This window comes from Chelmon rostratus, chromosome 1 (genome assembly GCF_017976325.1).
Source record: "Chelmon rostratus isolate fCheRos1 chromosome 1, fCheRos1.pri, whole genome shotgun sequence".
NCBI lineage: Eukaryota > Metazoa > Chordata > Actinopteri > Chaetodontiformes > Chaetodontidae > Chelmon > Chelmon rostratus.
The window spans coordinates 28,042,159-28,060,798 of record NC_055658.1 but is presented as its reverse complement, the minus strand read 5'-3'; the positions used below and the strand labels follow the sequence as shown (position 1 = coordinate 28,060,798).

General features: G+C 43.8%; 1 protein-coding gene across 3 annotated transcripts in view; it reads left to right on the top strand.

Annotated features, from left to right (window-relative positions):
* The window catches only part of myo9aa (myosin IXAa), a 111,919-nt gene that overhangs the window by 10,781 nt on the left and 82,498 nt on the right, over nt 1–18,640 (top strand). For all 3 annotated transcript variants that reach the window (XM_041966821.1, XM_041966814.1, XM_041966805.1), the window contains exon 2: nt 15,055–16,026. In XM_041966821.1, the coding sequence (XP_041822755.1) occupies nt 15,142–16,026 (885 nt within the window). In that variant the 5' untranslated portion in view covers nt 15,055–15,141. The remainder of the gene's footprint in view (nt 1–15,054; nt 16,027–18,640) is intronic.

The following is an 18,640-nucleotide window of genomic DNA, read 5'->3' as shown; positions in this document are numbered from 1 at the left end:
AAAACAATAAAATGTAAATGTGAGGTCAGTCCCAGAGCACAGGGCCTTGTTTTTGACCCAACATTTTACACCAATGTTCAGTAGTCATGCACGACATGATGCACCAATTCCTCCACCTACAGTAGCTTAAAGGATAACTTTCGTTTTCTACAACCTGGACCTTATTTGTAGCATTAAATGCGCCCATTTACTCACCCAGACAACTTTGGTGGCATTTGGAGTCGTTTTGAAGAAATTAGCCCCAGAGGAGCGGCGCGTAAATCTGTATAATGCGAGTACTCGGGGCATCCATGCGCAGCATCTATAAACGCATAATCTGCAGCGAAATTCGTTCATATTCCAATATTTTGTTATGATATGCTGGTGCTATTCCCCTCTGAGCCCGTGGTGGCATGTTATCAACATCCAGTGTCTCTAGACAACTACTTCTGACGTGGATGATGTCATTACCGAACGCTGCGCGCTGCGAGCAGCCAGCCACAACACGGCTAACTCTGCGACAAATACGCAATCACGAACCATAGCTGTGCCAAACTACAGCTAAACTAGCCGACCGCTGGCTCAGAGGGGAATAGCACCAGCATATCATAACAAAATATTGGAATATGAACGAGTTTCGCCGCAGATTATGCGTTTATAGAGGCTGCGCATGGATGCCCCGAGTACTCGCATTATACGGATATACAGAGGATACGGCTCTGGGGCTCATTTCTTCAAAACGACTCCAAATGCCACCAAAGTTGTCTGGGTGAGTAAATGGTCGTATTTAATGCTACAAAAAGGTCCAGGTTGTAAAAAATGAAAGTTATCCTTTAATTAGACCACAGTTCAGGCCGTTATAGAGTGCTGAGTGAGGGGGCGCACAGGAAGGTCCTCAGCATGTTGAGAAAGTTGCACGCACCATGCTTCATGAAATGCACTTCAAATAAATGTGTGGAGTATTTTCCTTTCATGCTGCTCAGATCTCTAATTATTACATGTTAGCATGTTGTAGTTTCATTATGTACTGAGGCCAAGCCGCCTCCTTGAAGAACGCTCCACAGCACTAGTTAACCATTAAAGCATTAGCTCACGCCCGATCAGTTTTATGACTACAGGGCACAGGGCAGTGTGTGTGTTCACGGAGTTGGCTTGTTAGTGGGCTGGTTAAAGAGCTAAGACAAAGACACAAGTGTTGGACAGAGACCAGCAGTTGCGAGCTGGAGACGGGCAACAGGTTTGGAAGCAGGTGTTTCAGGATCAGCCGATGCAGCCGTCTCACCTGCTGCGTCTGGACACTGCAAGCAGGAGGAGCTCAAATTGATCATCTCATCAATGCTTTCACAGCTACATGACTGTATTTGTTGAATGTTGGATTTTTTTTTTTTTTTTTAGGGCAACAACTGCAGGAGCATTAGTGGTAGAAAACGGGGCGCCGTGCACGCTGATGAGCCCGCGCCCTCGCCACATCAGTCCTCGCTGCCTGACCGTCTGAGATTGTCTAAAATGTCACATGACGGGTTGTGTTGCATTGCTGGAAACCCTCTATTTTAATGCTTTTTTTTTCTGCACTGCATGCTGTAACACTGGCTTCGTCTCTCTTCCACCACAGCCCTGACTGTTTTTGTTATTTGGGTTTTGGATGTTCAGTCCCCTTCATTCATGTTATAAACGATGCCGCAATGGAATACTCACAAATTTGCATGTGGCGCCATATTCAGCTGTGTGTTGACTTCATTGTTTGCCTTCGAATTTGGCCCGAATGCCACTTTTCTCCAAAACTCCTTTGTCATGGTTTCAGAGAGTTTATGAATCATACAGCTAATATATTTGTTTTCATCAATAATTCAAAAAAGAAAAACAGCTTAACCACTTAAAAGCAAAACTTAAAACCGTAAAAATCAACAGAAGCATCTTTTTGTATTTATATATAGAAACAGAAATATATTAACAATGCTGTGATGGTGTTGTTATGCTGTTGTTATGTTGAAGCCCCCTGAGCTACACTTCCTGTCTCACCCAAAGCTGCTGTCATTGTCCTGGGAGTGGACACAGGAAGTGGAATTCTCCATGGCGACAACAGAGGAGGGGTGCTGCTTACTCCCACTGTTTCTAGTGCGCTTTTATAGACGCCCCCAGCTGCATTTCTTTTCATGGCCGTTATTCACAGCGGCCTGCAGCAGAGTTCAGTTTACTGGCAAAGAATCTGTTTGATCATTGTCATCTCTAACTTAAGGGGATTTAGCACATAGAATCATCAGAGGACTGTCCCACCAGCAAAGTAAATATAAAACTTGACATATGTGAAAGTACATTTTAACCTGTGTGTGTGTGTGAGAGAGAGAGAGAGAGGGAAAACATGTTCCCATTCCTTCCAGCCTTGTTCCCTTTTTATGAGGGTCCATTAGAATTAATCCTCCAGTCATTTACAAGCTTTTTCACTTAACCTTGTACTTTGGAATTGCTGGTTTTTGTTCCGTTGAAGCTTCGACCGAAACTGATCGGATTAACAACATTTGCTACAAATGTTCTTTTTCCACGAAGGCTCGTAACGTTAAAGTACTGAGTCAGTGAAAAGAGCTCAGGAAGACGCAGGTTACGGGCGCAGAGACTGTAGCTGTCAGAGCACACAGTAGCATGCAATGTATTTTCTTCTACAGTGTTGTCCTTGGAACCTCTGCTGTATTAATTTCCTTCCTCTGCTCTCTCCCTCCACTCTGTGCAATCCACTTTAGGCAATCACAATAACTGGCCATGCACGGCCGAGATGGTTAATTTAGCACACACACACACTCACAGGCTCTTCCTCCAGTGTCATTCCTTCGTGTCAGTTGTGTCACCTGTTGGCGTTCAGCCGGTGGAATGTGGAGGGAGTTGGTGTAGGCCGAGCGCTTCATTCAGAATGACCAGCCACAGTTATCCTCTGCTGTGTGCACAGACGGGCCGAAGAGGCCTTCAGTCATTTTTAATTACGGTGTGGACAGTGACTCCGGCGTGGACTCGTTCCAGCCCGGCTCCGGCCTCGCTGGCTCAGGTGTCTGCTAACACTAACTTCTTGTAACCTGAAGTCCCGGCAGCTTGGAGGCTCGAACACGTTGTTGTTTAGCAGTTGATGAGTTGTTTCTGTTCCCTGTTCTTGATTTCATTTGTCTTTCACCTTAATGATTTCCTGGATTGGTGAGTCGCAGTTTGTTTGTTTAAGGAGCTGCGAACCAGAATTTCCTGAAGCTATCCACACTATTGTTTTGCCCTCTGTTTGACTTGCTTGTCTAAAATGCCGCAGTAGCCTTAACAAATTTAACCCGAAGCAAAATAAAGCACACTAATAGGAATTTTTGTGTTTTTGAAAGATTCAGCTCCTGTTCGCGTAATATTTTTGCATGCATGCTGCACAATTTTAGAGCCATCCATTGATTTCCATCCATTTCTGCGTGGTGTGAAAATCAATCCATAGACTCTTGAAACATGCTTCACTATTATGAGACAACGTAATGCAGACTGTGTCAAATCAATGCACTTAAACTGCATTTGTAGGCATCAGTAATGTGAATTGGCAAAAGATGCAGCCTTTATACTGTCTTTGATGAACCCAGAATAGATTTTCATGGTGTAAAGAAATAAATGGAAACCAACGGCTATTTGGACACCTTGAAACATGGTCTGCAAACAGTTAACAGTGACGTAAAGCTCGTGTTATTAGGGCTGCAGCCAATTCTTTTTTTCATTATTGCCCAATTAGTCAACTTCAGAAAGTCCAAACAGCCTCAGTTGTCTTCATATTCCTTTTTACGTCCAACCAACAGTCCAAATCCCATAGAAAAAGCAAAAAAATAAGCACATACTTATATTTTGAGAGGCTGGAAATGGCAACTCTTAAGCCATTGACCAAACACTTAACTGAGTCATCATTTCAACCCTTCGTGTGACTAAATGGGCACTTTAGCCCATTTACTAATGGGCTAAAGCTTGCAGAATCACGAGTGTGGTCCTTTAAAGCTGGTGCTGAAACCCAAATCAAGGATTTGTCATGCTTTTATAATGGGAATCAACGTGAGATGTGTTCCTGGATTAAAGATTGAAGAGGCTGGTTACATCATGGGAGACGTCAGGTAGCATCTGCGGTGTGTTTCCTGGACTCCGCTGCTTGCAGACTCTCAGCTTTGAAGTACAAATTGTGGTTTGGTTGAATAAACTGGCAGTTGGACAAATTATTGAGTTCCAGCACAGAAACGGGCCGGGCGGCTGCTAGCACTCCTCTCTTTCATTTGCCCCTCTCCTTCCTCTCTGGCGCTCTCACTTTCCCACAGCTCAGATTTCAGGAAACCAACATCCTCTCCGCCTCTGTATCTCCTTCGTTTTCTCTCCCCCTCTCTGTTACCTCTCCCTTCACTCTGTTTTCTCACCCTCGCCGGCTCTCCGAACATTTCGGTCAAAGCTCGTGTTCCACACCCCAGCCGCCACTTCCTAGTCATTAGCAGTAACAGAGGCAGACACAGAGACTCGAGAGTCGTGTGAGCGAGTGCACAGCATGCTTTAGAGGCAATAAAGTGTATGTAAGTCTGTGTTTCACTGCGGGACCTGAAACATATTATTGCCAGTGCATGAGAAAGAAAAACAGGTCTTCCTTGTGGCAAGTTCACTGTTCACTGGATTACCGTTCACCTCCACTCCTTCCACTCACCTGGACTCATTCCTATCTAATGTTTCATCTGAGTGGTAGATCTAGCCCAACTAGATATTAAAGGTTAATTGATGTATTTATTGTCAGGTAATACTCTGCTCTAATTGTTTTCAGCTTGTCTTGTTTATATGTAAGAAGCTGCTTGTGTTTCATTCATTTTTTCCAGGCGCCTCAATAGGGCCAATGTGAAACATCTGCAGGCATCAAACACTTGAGACCCCCTTGAGATGTGGAGTTGAAGAGTTGAATGTATTCAGTATTTTGCAAGAAAAATGCAAAGTTGTGACCCCCCCCCCCCCTCACATTTTTCTTGGGGCCCCCTTGGTGGCTCCTGACCTGCTGGCTGAGAGCCTCTTTGAGTTTTGTTTTGGGTTGTCCCAATCAAGTGGCCCAGATCAGGATCCGAGTCCTTCAATACTGGGTGTCTGCTGCTACCGAGTCCGAGTGATATCACAGGGCAGCAGATCCTTTTTTTTTTTTTACAGATGTCAGGATTTAGGAGGTTAAAAAATCTAATAATTATAACTTTTGCCTCCAGTCCAAACAATCTTGATTTGGTTCCCTTAGATTTTTATTTTATTGTGGTCAAGATGCACACTGAGCTGGACGTCTTACAGTTGCAGTTAATGATGTGACGCAGTCCCAGGTGTCAGAACTCAGAGTCACACAGTGAAATGCTCCGGGTTGATTTTAGCTGATATCGATCCATGAAAATATGCTCAGATTTGCCCTTAGAATTCGCTCTAGTTTTGGTGTTAAATATCAAGGAAAGTTAATGAAAAAGAATTTCTTCCATTCACCACAGGAAGAAGAAGTTATCATCATCACTTTAAATAATCATCTGAAGCTGCTTTCAGACACTCAAAGCACTAATAAGCTGCTCTGAAAAAAAAAAAAAGGTCCCGCGTCAGCAGATCTACCGGTGCTGTCCCAAAGATTAAGTTTAGGTTCTGGAGCAGTGAGCAAAGTCTACACATGTAAACCCCAAAACCGACATGTTAAAGACGCTGACTGCAGTGTTGGCATCCTGCGCTCCTCGTTTTCCGTTGACCCAAATTAGCGTCAAACATGGTCATTCAGCAGTGAGTTAAATACAGGGAGAAGTTACAGTCGGCTGCTGTGCCATACCCTCATGTTACAGTCAATTTACCACACCGTCTAGAAAGAAAGTTAACCTCTGTCAACCATCCGCTTGTGGACAGCCTCAGCGGTATGACCCAAAAATGCTTTGTACGGAAATGGTGTAAAATTGTCACATAGACGATAAGTAAGTCAGAATAAAGCTCCACAATCTACTTTTTGTACAGGTAGTGGTTCCTGTGTGGCTACAACTAGCAGTTTATTTCATTATTCATTAATATGATGATTATTTTTTTAACTTTTTGTAATGTATAAAATGTCAGATGATCAAATTGGACAAAAAGTCCAAGGTGATGTCAACAAAGTGCCAACTAACCGTCCAAATGTAAAGATATTCAGAATACAGTGATATAAAACAGAGATAGACGAGGCCTCGTCACACCAGAAAGTCTCTTTTCCGGACGTGTTGCTTGCTAACCGCTAACAAGCTAACCACTCGAACATGCTGGCGCTAGTCAGTTTCAATAGCCCCCCAAGCTTCTTTCTATTCTCTCTGCAATGTGACGTCTTCCACCCCTGGCATTTTGTTTTCCAGATTGCACATCCTTTCATTCATTCAATGAAAGCCTTTAATGACGAAGGGAGGAAAGCTGTTTGAGCTAACAAGCTTGCTAGCTGAAAGTTAGCAAGCTTGATTCCGCTTGTCGCTTTGATTCCGCTGATTTCGTCACAAGATTTTGCTGTGAAATGTTGATATGACCAGACAGAGCTTCAAACCCTCGCATGTGAAAAGCTGATTGATGATTGTCGATGATTAGTTTTCTGTCAATCAACCAGTGAACCAATTAGCAGCTATTACGTTACCCCTCGTTGTCTCCTGGAGTCCAGAGAAGCCGGAGACTCGTACCTCTTTGCTTGTGGAGGTCAAGGCTGCTCTCTGCGAGCTGCAGAGTCGCCTCCAGGCTGAAGGTGAACTATTTCTGTTGGACGGTGCAGAGGAGGAGTTGTGTTACACATTGATGCATTCGGGGCCATGAAGGGTGACCTGTAATTATGTATGTATGTGTGTTCGGCGAGCATGTTGGTGCTCGCACGTTCACTGCCGCATCAATCAGCTGACCCCTCCGTTCCTCTCACTCTGCAGCTGGGGCTACGTCTTCTGCAGGCTGAGGTCATGGTCGGTAGATGAGCATGTGGAAGCAACCTGCATCGATTTTCTGGTAGTTTTTGAGAAGCTTTCTGTGTACACTAAGCTGCCAAAACAATGAGAGAATGGCTATAACCCAAAGAAATTATGCATTTTATTCAACATTTAGTCAGGAGTGGGAAAGATGGACCTTTTAGTCCACTTGTATCATGCTTCAATATAATTCAACCCTGGTTCCAAAACTGTCGGGATGCTGTGCAAAACATAAAAACATCAGAAGTTGTTAATCCTTTTTGACATCTACTCAACTGAAAACAGCACAAAGCCAATGTATTTAATGTTTGACCTCATCAGCTTCATTATTTTTTGTAAATATCTGCTTATTCTGAATTTGATGCAGCAACACGTTTCAAACCAGTTGGGACAGGAGCAACAAAAGACTGGAAAAGATGTGGAACGCTCCAAAAAACACCTGTTTGGATCATTCCACAGGTGAACAGGTTGATTAGTTACAGGTGATAGTGTCATGATTGGGTATGAAAGGAGCATCCTGGAAGGTTCTGCGAGGTTCACCTCTTTGTGTTTGATCCCACATCCCAACTTTTTAGGAATCATGGTTGTAGAGAAAACACCGTAGTTGTTCTCATTGACATATTTTTCTTTTTCTGTTGAAAGCAAAGTAGAAAACGGTCATTTTGATTGCGGCACATAAATGCTGCATGTCGACCAGGTCAGATCAATGTCCACACGTGTGTCGTGGAATTTAATGGATTGATATTCAAAATGATTGATTACAGAGCCTTCGCTGCTTCGAGTTTGCGAAGGCTGCGTCATCGTTGAACAACTTTTTATCCTCGGTCACAGTGCAACAGGAGGCCGTTGTTTTCACATGCATCCATCCGAACATGCTCACTGCAGTTTGTTAGGGATCTTCTGACAGCAGCCAGCAGGGAAATTAGCCTGTGGAACTGCTCAGACTGCAGGCCGAAATTTCAAACATGCCAGAAACCAACCAATCAGAGTGCCAGATTGTTGATTGTTCAGGCAATGAATCAGCCGCTGCGACCCCCCTCAGACTGCACACTTTTAACGCCTGCTCTCTTCTGTCTTCATAGGCTCCGCTTACTCTGCAGCAGAATCCGTCCTTGAAATGCCTCAGGCCTTGTTGATTTTCTTTGTAACACTTTCAGTATGTCTACCATGTGACAAATCAAAGCACATTCCTCAGAGAGATCACGTTCATGAGCCGCTCGTGCCCATCCCTTTTCTTTACAGGTGGTTTTATGACTGCTTGTCTTGGATGTGTTTTATGTCTGACGTGTAATTTCCTCTGCATGTGACAGTGAGGGCGCTGGGCCTGTTTCTGAAGGTACTGAAGCCTATTAAACGCAGGGACATTAGTCTTTGTGTGGTATGTGTACTGCAAAGCATAGTCTGGCTCTGCGTGCCTCATCCGTGTCTTTGTCCTCTAATGCACGGCCGTAATTACCACCTTCTTTACCAATAAACTGAGCGCATTCTCAGACAGCAATAGAAACTTCAAACCTGTTACACATAAATCATCCCCATCATGTGAATGAGAGCACATCAGATCGATTTCATGACTGCAAACACCTGTAGGCTTTTAAATCCTGCTTTTATGGGATTCTAATGGTGGAATCGAACAAATTATTATTTTGGCTCAAAATGTTCATCAAATTCAAATAAAAAAAAAATTCCAGCTTTTTGGACAAATAACAACAATTATAAACTAGTAGAACTGACCTGGCCAAACATTCCTCAGAAAGGTAATAAAACTAGAATAAACAAGACACGCCTGTCTTTATGTTCACTGACATGTGAACCTGACGGGCTTAGCACATGTCACTTCTTTCTAATTATGAACGCACCCAGAGCTGCAGACCAGCAGATGATAGGTTGATTTTTTCACCTTCATGTAAAGATTGATAAGCGGAGAATCCAATAACATTCCTGGTTTATAACATACAGAGTTATTGTCAGTATATCTGCTGCTGTCGCTGCCATATCGACTGACCGTTTCTGTTTTCCAGTTATAATAAAAGCTATTTCAGACAGGGTTGAGCAGTCAGTTGTGAATTCAACATGAATGTTGAGCTGTAAATGAAAAAGGATGTAAATGCTGCATTATGAGTGATTATCATCAGCCTTTAGCCTGATCTCAGTAAGGTCAAACATCTGAACTATAGCTTTCAGTCTGATTGCAAACTCCTTTCTAGAAGTGATGGAAACCAGTTGCTCAAAAGTCAGAAACAAGCAGTGTGATCCTGTGACTAATGTAGCTAATAAACATAGCAGCTAAATTTGGCACCGGGGAGCTGTCACATTCACAAATGAACCCACAAAAACGTGAAGGCTGCATGTGAGAGTTGGCGACCCAGTGCTGGCTCACACACCTTAGTGTAACGTGCACAGCTCCTCAGTGGCTAAAGACGAAATAAAAGGCCGCCGCAGCGTTATGAGCTGAGAATACACGAGCTCAGCCCTGATGACAGTGACACACACACACACACAGCCTTTCAGAAAGATGACTTCACACCGGAGAAAGCTGACCAAACTTGATCCTTCACTCCTCTGCAACAAAGGCAGCCACTGAAGAGTCTGACTCACATGGTTGAACCTCGCCTTGGTTTGCTGTCAGAGGGAACCTTCACACAGGCATCTCGCAGACACTGTTCAGGTTACATATCAGAGAGCGTAGCTTCCTGCTACTTATTCAGTATGTGCAAATAAAACATGCATTTGAACGCATCTTGGGTACACACTTTCAGATGTGCCGAATCAATACATGTGCAGTTGTTTTCGGTTAAAAAGCAGCTCCATCCAGATGTTTGGATGTAATAGTTGTACATGTGTCCACCTGTTTTGCTTTATTAAATTCACTGCATTTGAGTAGAAAGGGGGACACTTTTATTCTTCCTGAATACAGCAAACCATTGTTTCTGCTCGTGCTCCAGGTTGTTTCAAGCCACTGATCCAAGTACAGGTAAATTCCAACATTACTCTTGACTTTGATGAACTCCGATAGCATCTGACCCACGTTTAACTCGCTCAACGCAAGAACGCATACATTGTTTCTTTTACATATTCTGATCGGTCTGTCCCGATCTGTCACAGCTTGGGAAAAGTCCCCTCAAACAGATTCCAGGTCAGATTACTTGACTGAGATTCCTAATCTCTGGCCATTCAGGTGATGTAACCGGATCTTTTTCTGGTTCAGTTGTTCGAGGAGACGAGAAGAGGCCGCTGCAGGTTTCCTCCGGCTGTGCTCGGCCTGCTTTGTCAGCTCCTGCTGCACAAACCTCGAGCTTATCTCCATCAACACGTTTTCTTCTTCTCTTCTCTGGCTTTCTGTCTTTTCGTTTTCAAGTGTTTTCGCTCTGAGGACGGCGGCTGTACGTTTGCTAATTCGAGCAAGTCTCCGCTGCACCATGTGAGGGATGCCGTTATGATCATTGTCCCTTCCTATAGCACAACAGACAACAGACAGGGTCATCAGGAGTAGGATGAATAAATTTGACATTCAGGCACCACATGTGATAAATTGTAAAAGGTAAAAAAAAAATAAACAAAAATAAGATAAATGGTTTCAGGTTACCAACTCAAGTTACAACCACAATATAATAAAAGTGATATTAAACAAGGTTCATTATAAGTGGAACAGAGTCTATAAAACTTCCATACTGCTTCCATTTCTTCCAACATTTCTCATATTTTCGAACAGCACATCTTAGAGAGAGGGTAATTTTTTCCATAGTGTGAATTTCTTTAACTATTTCAATCCATTCAGCTACTGTTGGGGGCTCTATACTCAGCCATTTCCTGGTTATAGATTTTTTACAACTCACCAGTAATATTTGCAGCAAATATTGGTCATGTTTTTCCAGGCCTGCTGGCATGTTACCTAGGTATATGGTGCTAAAACTAAAGGTAATCTTTAGGCCAGTTATTGATATATTGATTTCTGTCACCACATCTGCCCAGAACAGAGCTTATCACAGGACATTCCCAGAAAATATGAAAATGTTACCGCATTTTCTCCAACATTGACTATGGTCAGGATTCTTGGTTTGTGATTTATCTGAAAAGATATTTTATCCTTGGACACGAGCATCGCAGTCACTGAAACATTTCTTGTGCTGCCCTTGGACGACAGCTCAATTCGTGGGCGTGGTTTCAGTGGACGGACTCATGTCGGCTGTTGGGGTAACTGCATGATCCAGACCCCTGATTAGAGCTTGTTAGGGGTTTTCTAAGGGTATTGCTTGATGAGATGTTGAGCTTGCAATGCAGTTTCTAGCACAAAGACCATCACCTGTGCATTATTATGCATGCATCGTGTATTTATCTGAATTTCTCATGTATTTCCTGATTTGAAATTAACAAGAAACAGCTCGTCTAACCAGTTCACTCTGGCTGCTGCTTCTTCTACCGTTTCTTCCTTGTTATATCGCCCCTTGCAAAGCTCGCCAAACCTTTATCATTAAGTATAAATTAAAAGGCAGTCAGGCTGGTTTGTTTTTCTCTCTGAAGACCTGAGATAGACCAGATAATCGGGTCTCTTTGTAATTTGTGGGTCACAGCACTTGTTGCTTTAGTGCCCTGGATGCTTTTATGTGTTTCAAAAAAAAAGCCTGTAATTTGTGTGTAATTATGTTTAATCTTTTAGCTTTTGTCTGTCAATCATAACAGCAGTTAATTACAGTATCATTTCTTCAATTTACTTCATTGTTCAAGAGATTTCCTGTGTTAGTTTGTCTTTCAAATGCTTCATGTTGATTTTTGTTTTGATGATAAATTCATTAAAGTGATAATTGATTGTTAACATTTGATCCAGTCCATCTCCGTCTACGTTCCCCTCCTGTCACCTTCGTCCCAGTGTGTTAATGCAGTTGTCTGTAAATCCCTCAGGGGCAAAGCAGCATTGGAGATGCTTGTTCTCTGAGATATTCTGTGATTGGTAAGGTTTTCCTGGAGAACATGTCCATGAGTTGGTTGTTCTCATGTGATGGTAAACAGGGAAGCAGCCTGTGCTGTCCTGCACTGCCACAACCCTAAATCCCCCCCTCCCTATCCTTTAAGCAGCGAGCTGACCATCTGTTCCAGGCGCCGGGCCCTAACTCAGTGCTCAACACACACACACACACACAGACACAGAGTGCAGTCACTCAAGCAGAGAAACACAAACATTCATCAAACATTCATCACAGGCAGTTAATATCTGCCATTGCTGATGTGTGTATCCTGATGCAGCTAGATTGGATTCTTTGTGTGCAGTTTAAAAGGTGATGTGTGTGCGTGTGTGCGCTTGTGTTTCTGTCTCATGTGGGTGTGTTGTGTTTGGAGAGGGGAAAGGTCCTGTGTGCATGTGTTAGTGTGGCTCATAAGTTGCTGAGGCGACACATGGCATGAGAGCTTGGATATGGGGCGACAGGAAGTGACCAGGAGTGCAGCATTGTATCATTTCCCTGCTGGAGTCCTTTGTGATCCATGCAGCGCACCAACCTAATGTGTCCCTGATCCATTTCCTGTTTTCACTTTTTTCCCCTGCTGCTGCTCATGAGGTTTGAAAGTAGGTTCGCTTTGCGCTCTCTGATATTGAAGGTAAGTTTAAATTAGAGTGATGTCTGTAAAGACAAAGGGATGCATTTGAGTTACGCTGCATTGCACATCAAACTTCTAGTCAAATCTAGACAGTAAAGGACTTTAGATTTAGCAGCCTGTGTTTCATTAACAGAAAAAGGATGTAGCTAGGACAGATAAGACAGGTGAAGTCTACCTAAAACACTTCACAAATCATGTAGCAACATCACCTATTTATGATGTCATTTGGATTTGGGTTTTTGTGTTTCCTTTCATTTACACCTGTCCAGATGTTACCTTGCAAGGTAGCTGTTATTTGTTACCAAACACAGTTATTCAGACCAATTGGCATCCTATTATGAACTACTGGCAGCTACTGCCGTGATTTCTGTGTGTCAGCAGCGAGAGGAGCTACTGTTTGTTTGAAAACAAAAATGAAAATCCTTAGGAGTGAACTAATCAGTTATATCCGAACTGGAGAGTATTTCTTCATTGAAAGAAGACGGAAAAGATGTTTCCGCTCTTCTCTCGACTGACCTCGGCAATAGTTTCACCCTCTGCTACATTATGTGGTTCGTTGATCTGATTGATTGATATTAGCCGGCGATTGACAGGTGGTTCATCCGATCAACATTTGCTGGTTCCAGCTCCTCTAATGTGAGCATTTCATCCTATAAAGAATCAGAATTGGATCAGAATCAGAATCGGCTTTGTTGGCCATGTGTGTGTGCACATACAAGGAACTTGACTCTGGTTTAAACATTGCACTCAATGACAAAAAAACAAAAGACCGTACAATAAGTTAAGTTGTGCAAAAATCTAAAATAATACACAAAGAATGATGAGGCCATAAACAATATATACAATGAAATTTACAATGTGCAGGTATTTATGTTGGCAGTAGCAGTAAGTGATGACTGTACATGTTAAAATCTGTGCATTAATGGATTATAATGTCCAGTCAGTGGATGCTTTGGTGTCAGAGAGTTAGCGACAGTGTATGACTGCTAACTGTTCATCAGGGTGAAGGTTTGTGGGAAGAAACTAGTTTCGTGTCTGGTTGTTTTGGCGTTCAGTGATCTGTAGCGCCTACCAGAGGGGAGACGTTGGAACAGGTTGTGTCCAGGATGTGAGGGGTCTGCAGTGATGCTTCCTGCCCGTCTCCTCAGTCTGAAGGGGTGTCAGTCCTGACTGGAGGGCAGGTTGGCACCAATGATTGTCTCAGCAGTCCCATCGCAGGCTGTTCTTGTCCTGTTTGCTATTCTTTGTCATACATGATAGTAAACAAAACATAAGAAGACACTAGCTTTGGCTGTGGGAAATTATAACAAGCAATTTTCACTGTTTTCTGACATTTTATGGACAAAATTGATAAATCTAGAACATAATTGCCAGATTAATCAACAATGGACATAATCATTAGTTGCAGCCTTAATATTGATTACAGGATGTCCTCCAGTTATTGATAACCGCAGAGTCAGTGATCTAATGCTTCTGTAGATACTCACAGTGTGGTACAGCTGCTCAGCAGTCATAAGTGGAAAAAATCAGTTTTAGTAGAGCCAGAACTACTAATTTCTGCACAAGTTTTAGTTCTTTATAGACCAGAATACAATGCAGCCACATGTTACTCTTTGATTTAATAGGTGCAACTTAGAGACACGGGACGCCATTCCTTTCTCTACCTGCATGAAAAAGCCACAGCCGATAGCAACAAGTTGAAGCCCATTCCTCTGCTTTGAAAATCAGCATCTTGAAGCTGCTGAAGGAAAGTTGGTACAACATAAAGACAAATTACAGCACGTCACGTAATGACTCCTGGAATGCGCTGAACCTTTCAGGCTGATGATACACGAGACTGTAATGTAATCTGGGTTAGACAGAAAAGGGGCAAACACATCAGCTATCGCAACGCAGACTTCATCTATGGGCTCCAGATCAAGTGTTTGTGCTGCAGAACTGTTTAAATCCTGATGATAGAAAAGAGAGCACAGCTCAGTCATCAAACCCCTCTTTCTTCCTCTTTGGCCTCTGCTCACCCCATGATGTCCCTCTGTTGTGTATTAAAGAGGAACTTGTGAATGGACTTGATTGTGTATTCAGCCACAGAGGATGGCAGCTGCCGGCCTTGGTGTTGGCGAGAGTTTGTGTGTGTGCTCGGGAGTGTGTATGTGTGTTAATGGTAATCCTGTAGATCCTGATGACTTACCCTTTATCCTTTATGAGTATGCATGTCGGGCTCCAGCAAAATAGTTTGGCGCTTGAGTCGATTGCATAATAGCACATGAAGTCTTTGTGTCATAATCTGACAAATTTCGTAATCTGACAGATTGCAGAGGGCTGTGGCCTGCTTTCAGATTAATTGAATAGTTGGTAGTAAGTCTGCTTTTATTGCAGCTTCAGATCTTAGATATACAGTGTCATTCTTGCTACTGCTCTGCTCCTCATCTTATTTGATATGTAATCTATTTTGTGTGGGATGTTACTGAAACAAGTGATATTTTTAATGTTTGACCACTTTTAAGTCTGCAGGGTATTGATCATTCTGTGTCTTCCTGTTCTGCAGTGGTAATGTCTTGAATCGGTGGCCTCTCCAGCCCAGTGAAGGACGTGCCAGTGCCGGGCTGCTGCTAATGGGAACTCCTGCTCCGCCATGAGTGCTCGTGATGGCGTTGGTGGCATCGGTGGCGTGGGCACCCTGGGCCGCCGGCAGCGCTTCGAGAACTCAGAGTTCACCGTGCGCATCTACCCAGGCGCCCTGGCCGAGGGCACCATCTACTGCCCGATCAGTGCCCGCAAGACCACCACAGCCGCTGAGGCCATCGAACGTGTCATTGAACGTCTGCAGCTGGACCGCACCAAGTGTTATGTTCTGGCTGAGGTGAAGGAGTTTGGCGGGGAAGAATGGATTCTGAACCCCTGCGACTGTCCCGTGCAGAGGATGATGCTGTGGCCCCGTGTGGCGCTGGAGCATCGCCCGCTGTCTGGCGGCGAGGATTACCGCTTCCTCCTAAGGCAGAAGAACCTGGATGGCTCGATCCACTATGGCGGCAGCCTCCAGATGTGGCTGCAGGTCACAGAGGAGCGCAGGCGCATGGTGGAACGTGGACTGCTACCACAGCCCGATTCTCAGGGCGACCATGCAGATCTATGCCACCTGCCGGAGCTCAACGAGCGCTCGCTGCTGGACAATCTGCGCTCGCGCTTCCGCCAGGAAAAGATCTACACTTACGTTGGGAGCATCCTCATCGTCATTAACCCCTTCAAGTTCCTGCCCATCTACAACCCCAAGTATGTGAAGATGTATGATAATCATACACTGGGAGATTTGGAGCCACATATTTACGCCGTAGCGGATGTGGCTTACCACGCCATGCTGCAGAGAGAGAGTAATCAGTGCATTGTTATATCTGGGGAGAGCGGCTCTGGGAAGACGCAAAGCACAAACTTTCTCATTCACCACCTGACGGCTCTCAGCCAGAAGGGCTTTGCCAGCGGAGTGGAGCAGATCATCTTGGGGGCAGGGCCAGTACTAGAGGTAAGCAAACGTTGGCATTCTGGGTTTCAGTACAAATGCTCTGCTGATAGTGAAGCTGTGCCGCAGAGACTTGGCCTTGAGTTACAAAAATGACGACTTGAGACTTGACTGCTGTGAGAGTTAGTTGACTTGAGACTTTAAATAAAAAAACATGGGTCTCAAGTTCTGACTCAGTCGGATCCTGGAACAATAAAAAAGATATAAGATGGCGTCAGACAGGTCTTTTATGTCTACATTGCTTGAAAGCACTTTGCATATTCAGAGTTGCGACTTTGTCCTAAAGGACTTGGGGCTTGACTTCATCAGATGACAAACTTTGTGTCAAAACTTGCATGAAAACCTTATTTAAAAGCTCTCATTATATAAAACCAGTCTGCTCCAGATCTCGTCAGTCCAGATCCCATCTCAGTTGTCTGTTCAGGCTTTGAGTTTCAAGTTGGCTGTGACACAGAGGTTCCCTCATTCTTGAATCGAGACGTGACTTGGATTTGCCCCAGAAAACTGACAGCTCTTGCTAATAATGCTGCCTGGTTTCCGTTGTTTGTTAGTTGAATTGGCCACAGAAGAAAAAACATATGACACTGGTAGATGTTCGGGTTACACCAATGCTGGTGTGTTCGATGTGCTGTTTTTCATCCTGGATTCATGTTTTCTGCAGTGTTCTGTATGTGTTGATTCCTGCTACAATACTAAAGACAACTTGCTGTGAATGAGCTTCTGCTCAGCTTTTAATGTAGTTACACAACAGTGCTTAGTCACAACTGCTCTATGGTTGGCCCTGAGTTGTGTCTGCCCCCATACAGAGGTTTACTGCACTTTCAGTCCAGCTGTGTGGGGATTATGCAGCACACAGAGAAGCTCTCTATCTGCACGCAGTCAGCGGCCTATCAGTGGTTGTAGATTCTTGTTTTTGTGATGACGGCCATTTTTTTCCCGCACAATGGAAAGATTGTCTCAAGGTAGGCCTTGCAGAGGCCCAGCCAGAGGTTGTGAAGGAAACTGGTTGTTTTCATATCACTCAAGACATTCCACTCATATTCTTTTTCTTCTTCAGGGACCTGTCAGTTTAATGCACACCAGTCGAGAGTCTTCAAGTTCACAACCGCACATTGTTTTCTCATTTGTCCTCAACATCAACTGGATTCCTGAAGGGTGCATAACACCCTGTTACAGTGTGCACAATGCTGCCAGTCAGGAAGGCAATACTGGTCGCTTATTGTCAAGAGGGTTGTTGTGTTTTATAAGGGGTTGTATCGCTCGCTGTCACGTCACTAGCTGTTTACACTTTATTCACTTACAAAGAACAGGGCAGAGCTCTCAGAAATGCATACATTTTTCTGGTATTTCTTCATCTGCGTTCCTCCGCCGTGACTGTACAAATGTGTTCATTATCCACCAGCCAAGTAATTGATGGTACCTTAAGCTGATGGCCACTCTGCCCTCTAAATTATTCATTACCATCCAAATGCTAATTCGCTTATTTCGATTCCTCCCCACGTAACAAATGTTGACTCTGCCAGTGTTCTTAGCACCAATGTCAAGTTGAAAATGGCAGCTCAGAAGCAAAGTTCAAAAGGTAGCCGGCAAGAAGCTCTACACGCCGGTTTATTGCCTTCGGTTTAGCGGACACAGTTCTCAGGAATCCCATTCATCCGTGTGTCTCCGGGGTTAATGAGTAAGCATATTGGGTTAATCCTCAACGCAGCAACACGAGTGAGTAGTTTTGAGTGCAGAGGAGCAGCCTTTAATTGTTTGCACAGTAAGATTGCGTATCTGCCCGCTGGTGATTGATGCCAAGAGTGGAGCTACTGCAGAGAGAGATAGATGAGAGGAGGGGAGGAACAGCAGCCAGCATTATCTCACAGGAATACTTCATCTTCATTTCCTCATAGCCCGTCATTCAGGAAAGTAGACGAAGCAGCACCGCAGGAACGATATTTCATTTTACGACATATTCTTTGGATTTCTTTTATGTTTATTCATCTCCTTCTTCGTTTGTGTGTAGTTATATCTCATCACAGGAGCAAGGAGCAAGTTCAATGTCATGGTGACAGTCAAAAGCATTGACCTGTGCAGGAGTTAATGTTCTCCCATCTTAATGAAAAGAGATTTGAATTTAACCTTGACCTCTAACAGTGTTGGTTTCAAGAGCTGTGCTTCAGTTGGCTTAAATGAGAATTTTATACATTAGAATGTGTTTACAGGTCTCGGGCAGCACTTCTTTTTTACAGTCTGTAGAGGGCGCTGGGCAGAGTCTGATAATTTGCCTCAATTGATGTCACTTGAGTCGATGTTGGTTGGGTGTGAGTATCAAAGAAGAGATCTTACCAGACGTCATGTCTGCTTGAGGCTACATTAGCCGCTACTAGCATAACAGACTGGAATCCAAACTGTCAGCAGTGGTGTTGCATTGTGGGTAATTGTGGCACCATGTAAGCGTAGGAGTGCAGTGCTAAAACAGTGGAGTAACACTTCAAAGAAAAGAGTGAAGATACAAATAAGACCTGAAGGATCATCCTACATCAACTATACATACAGTGTTCGTAAATGCTGTTTTCTTTGTGTTGTGCGCCGTGGAATCAAGTTTTATTTTCACACACACAGTGACAATCAA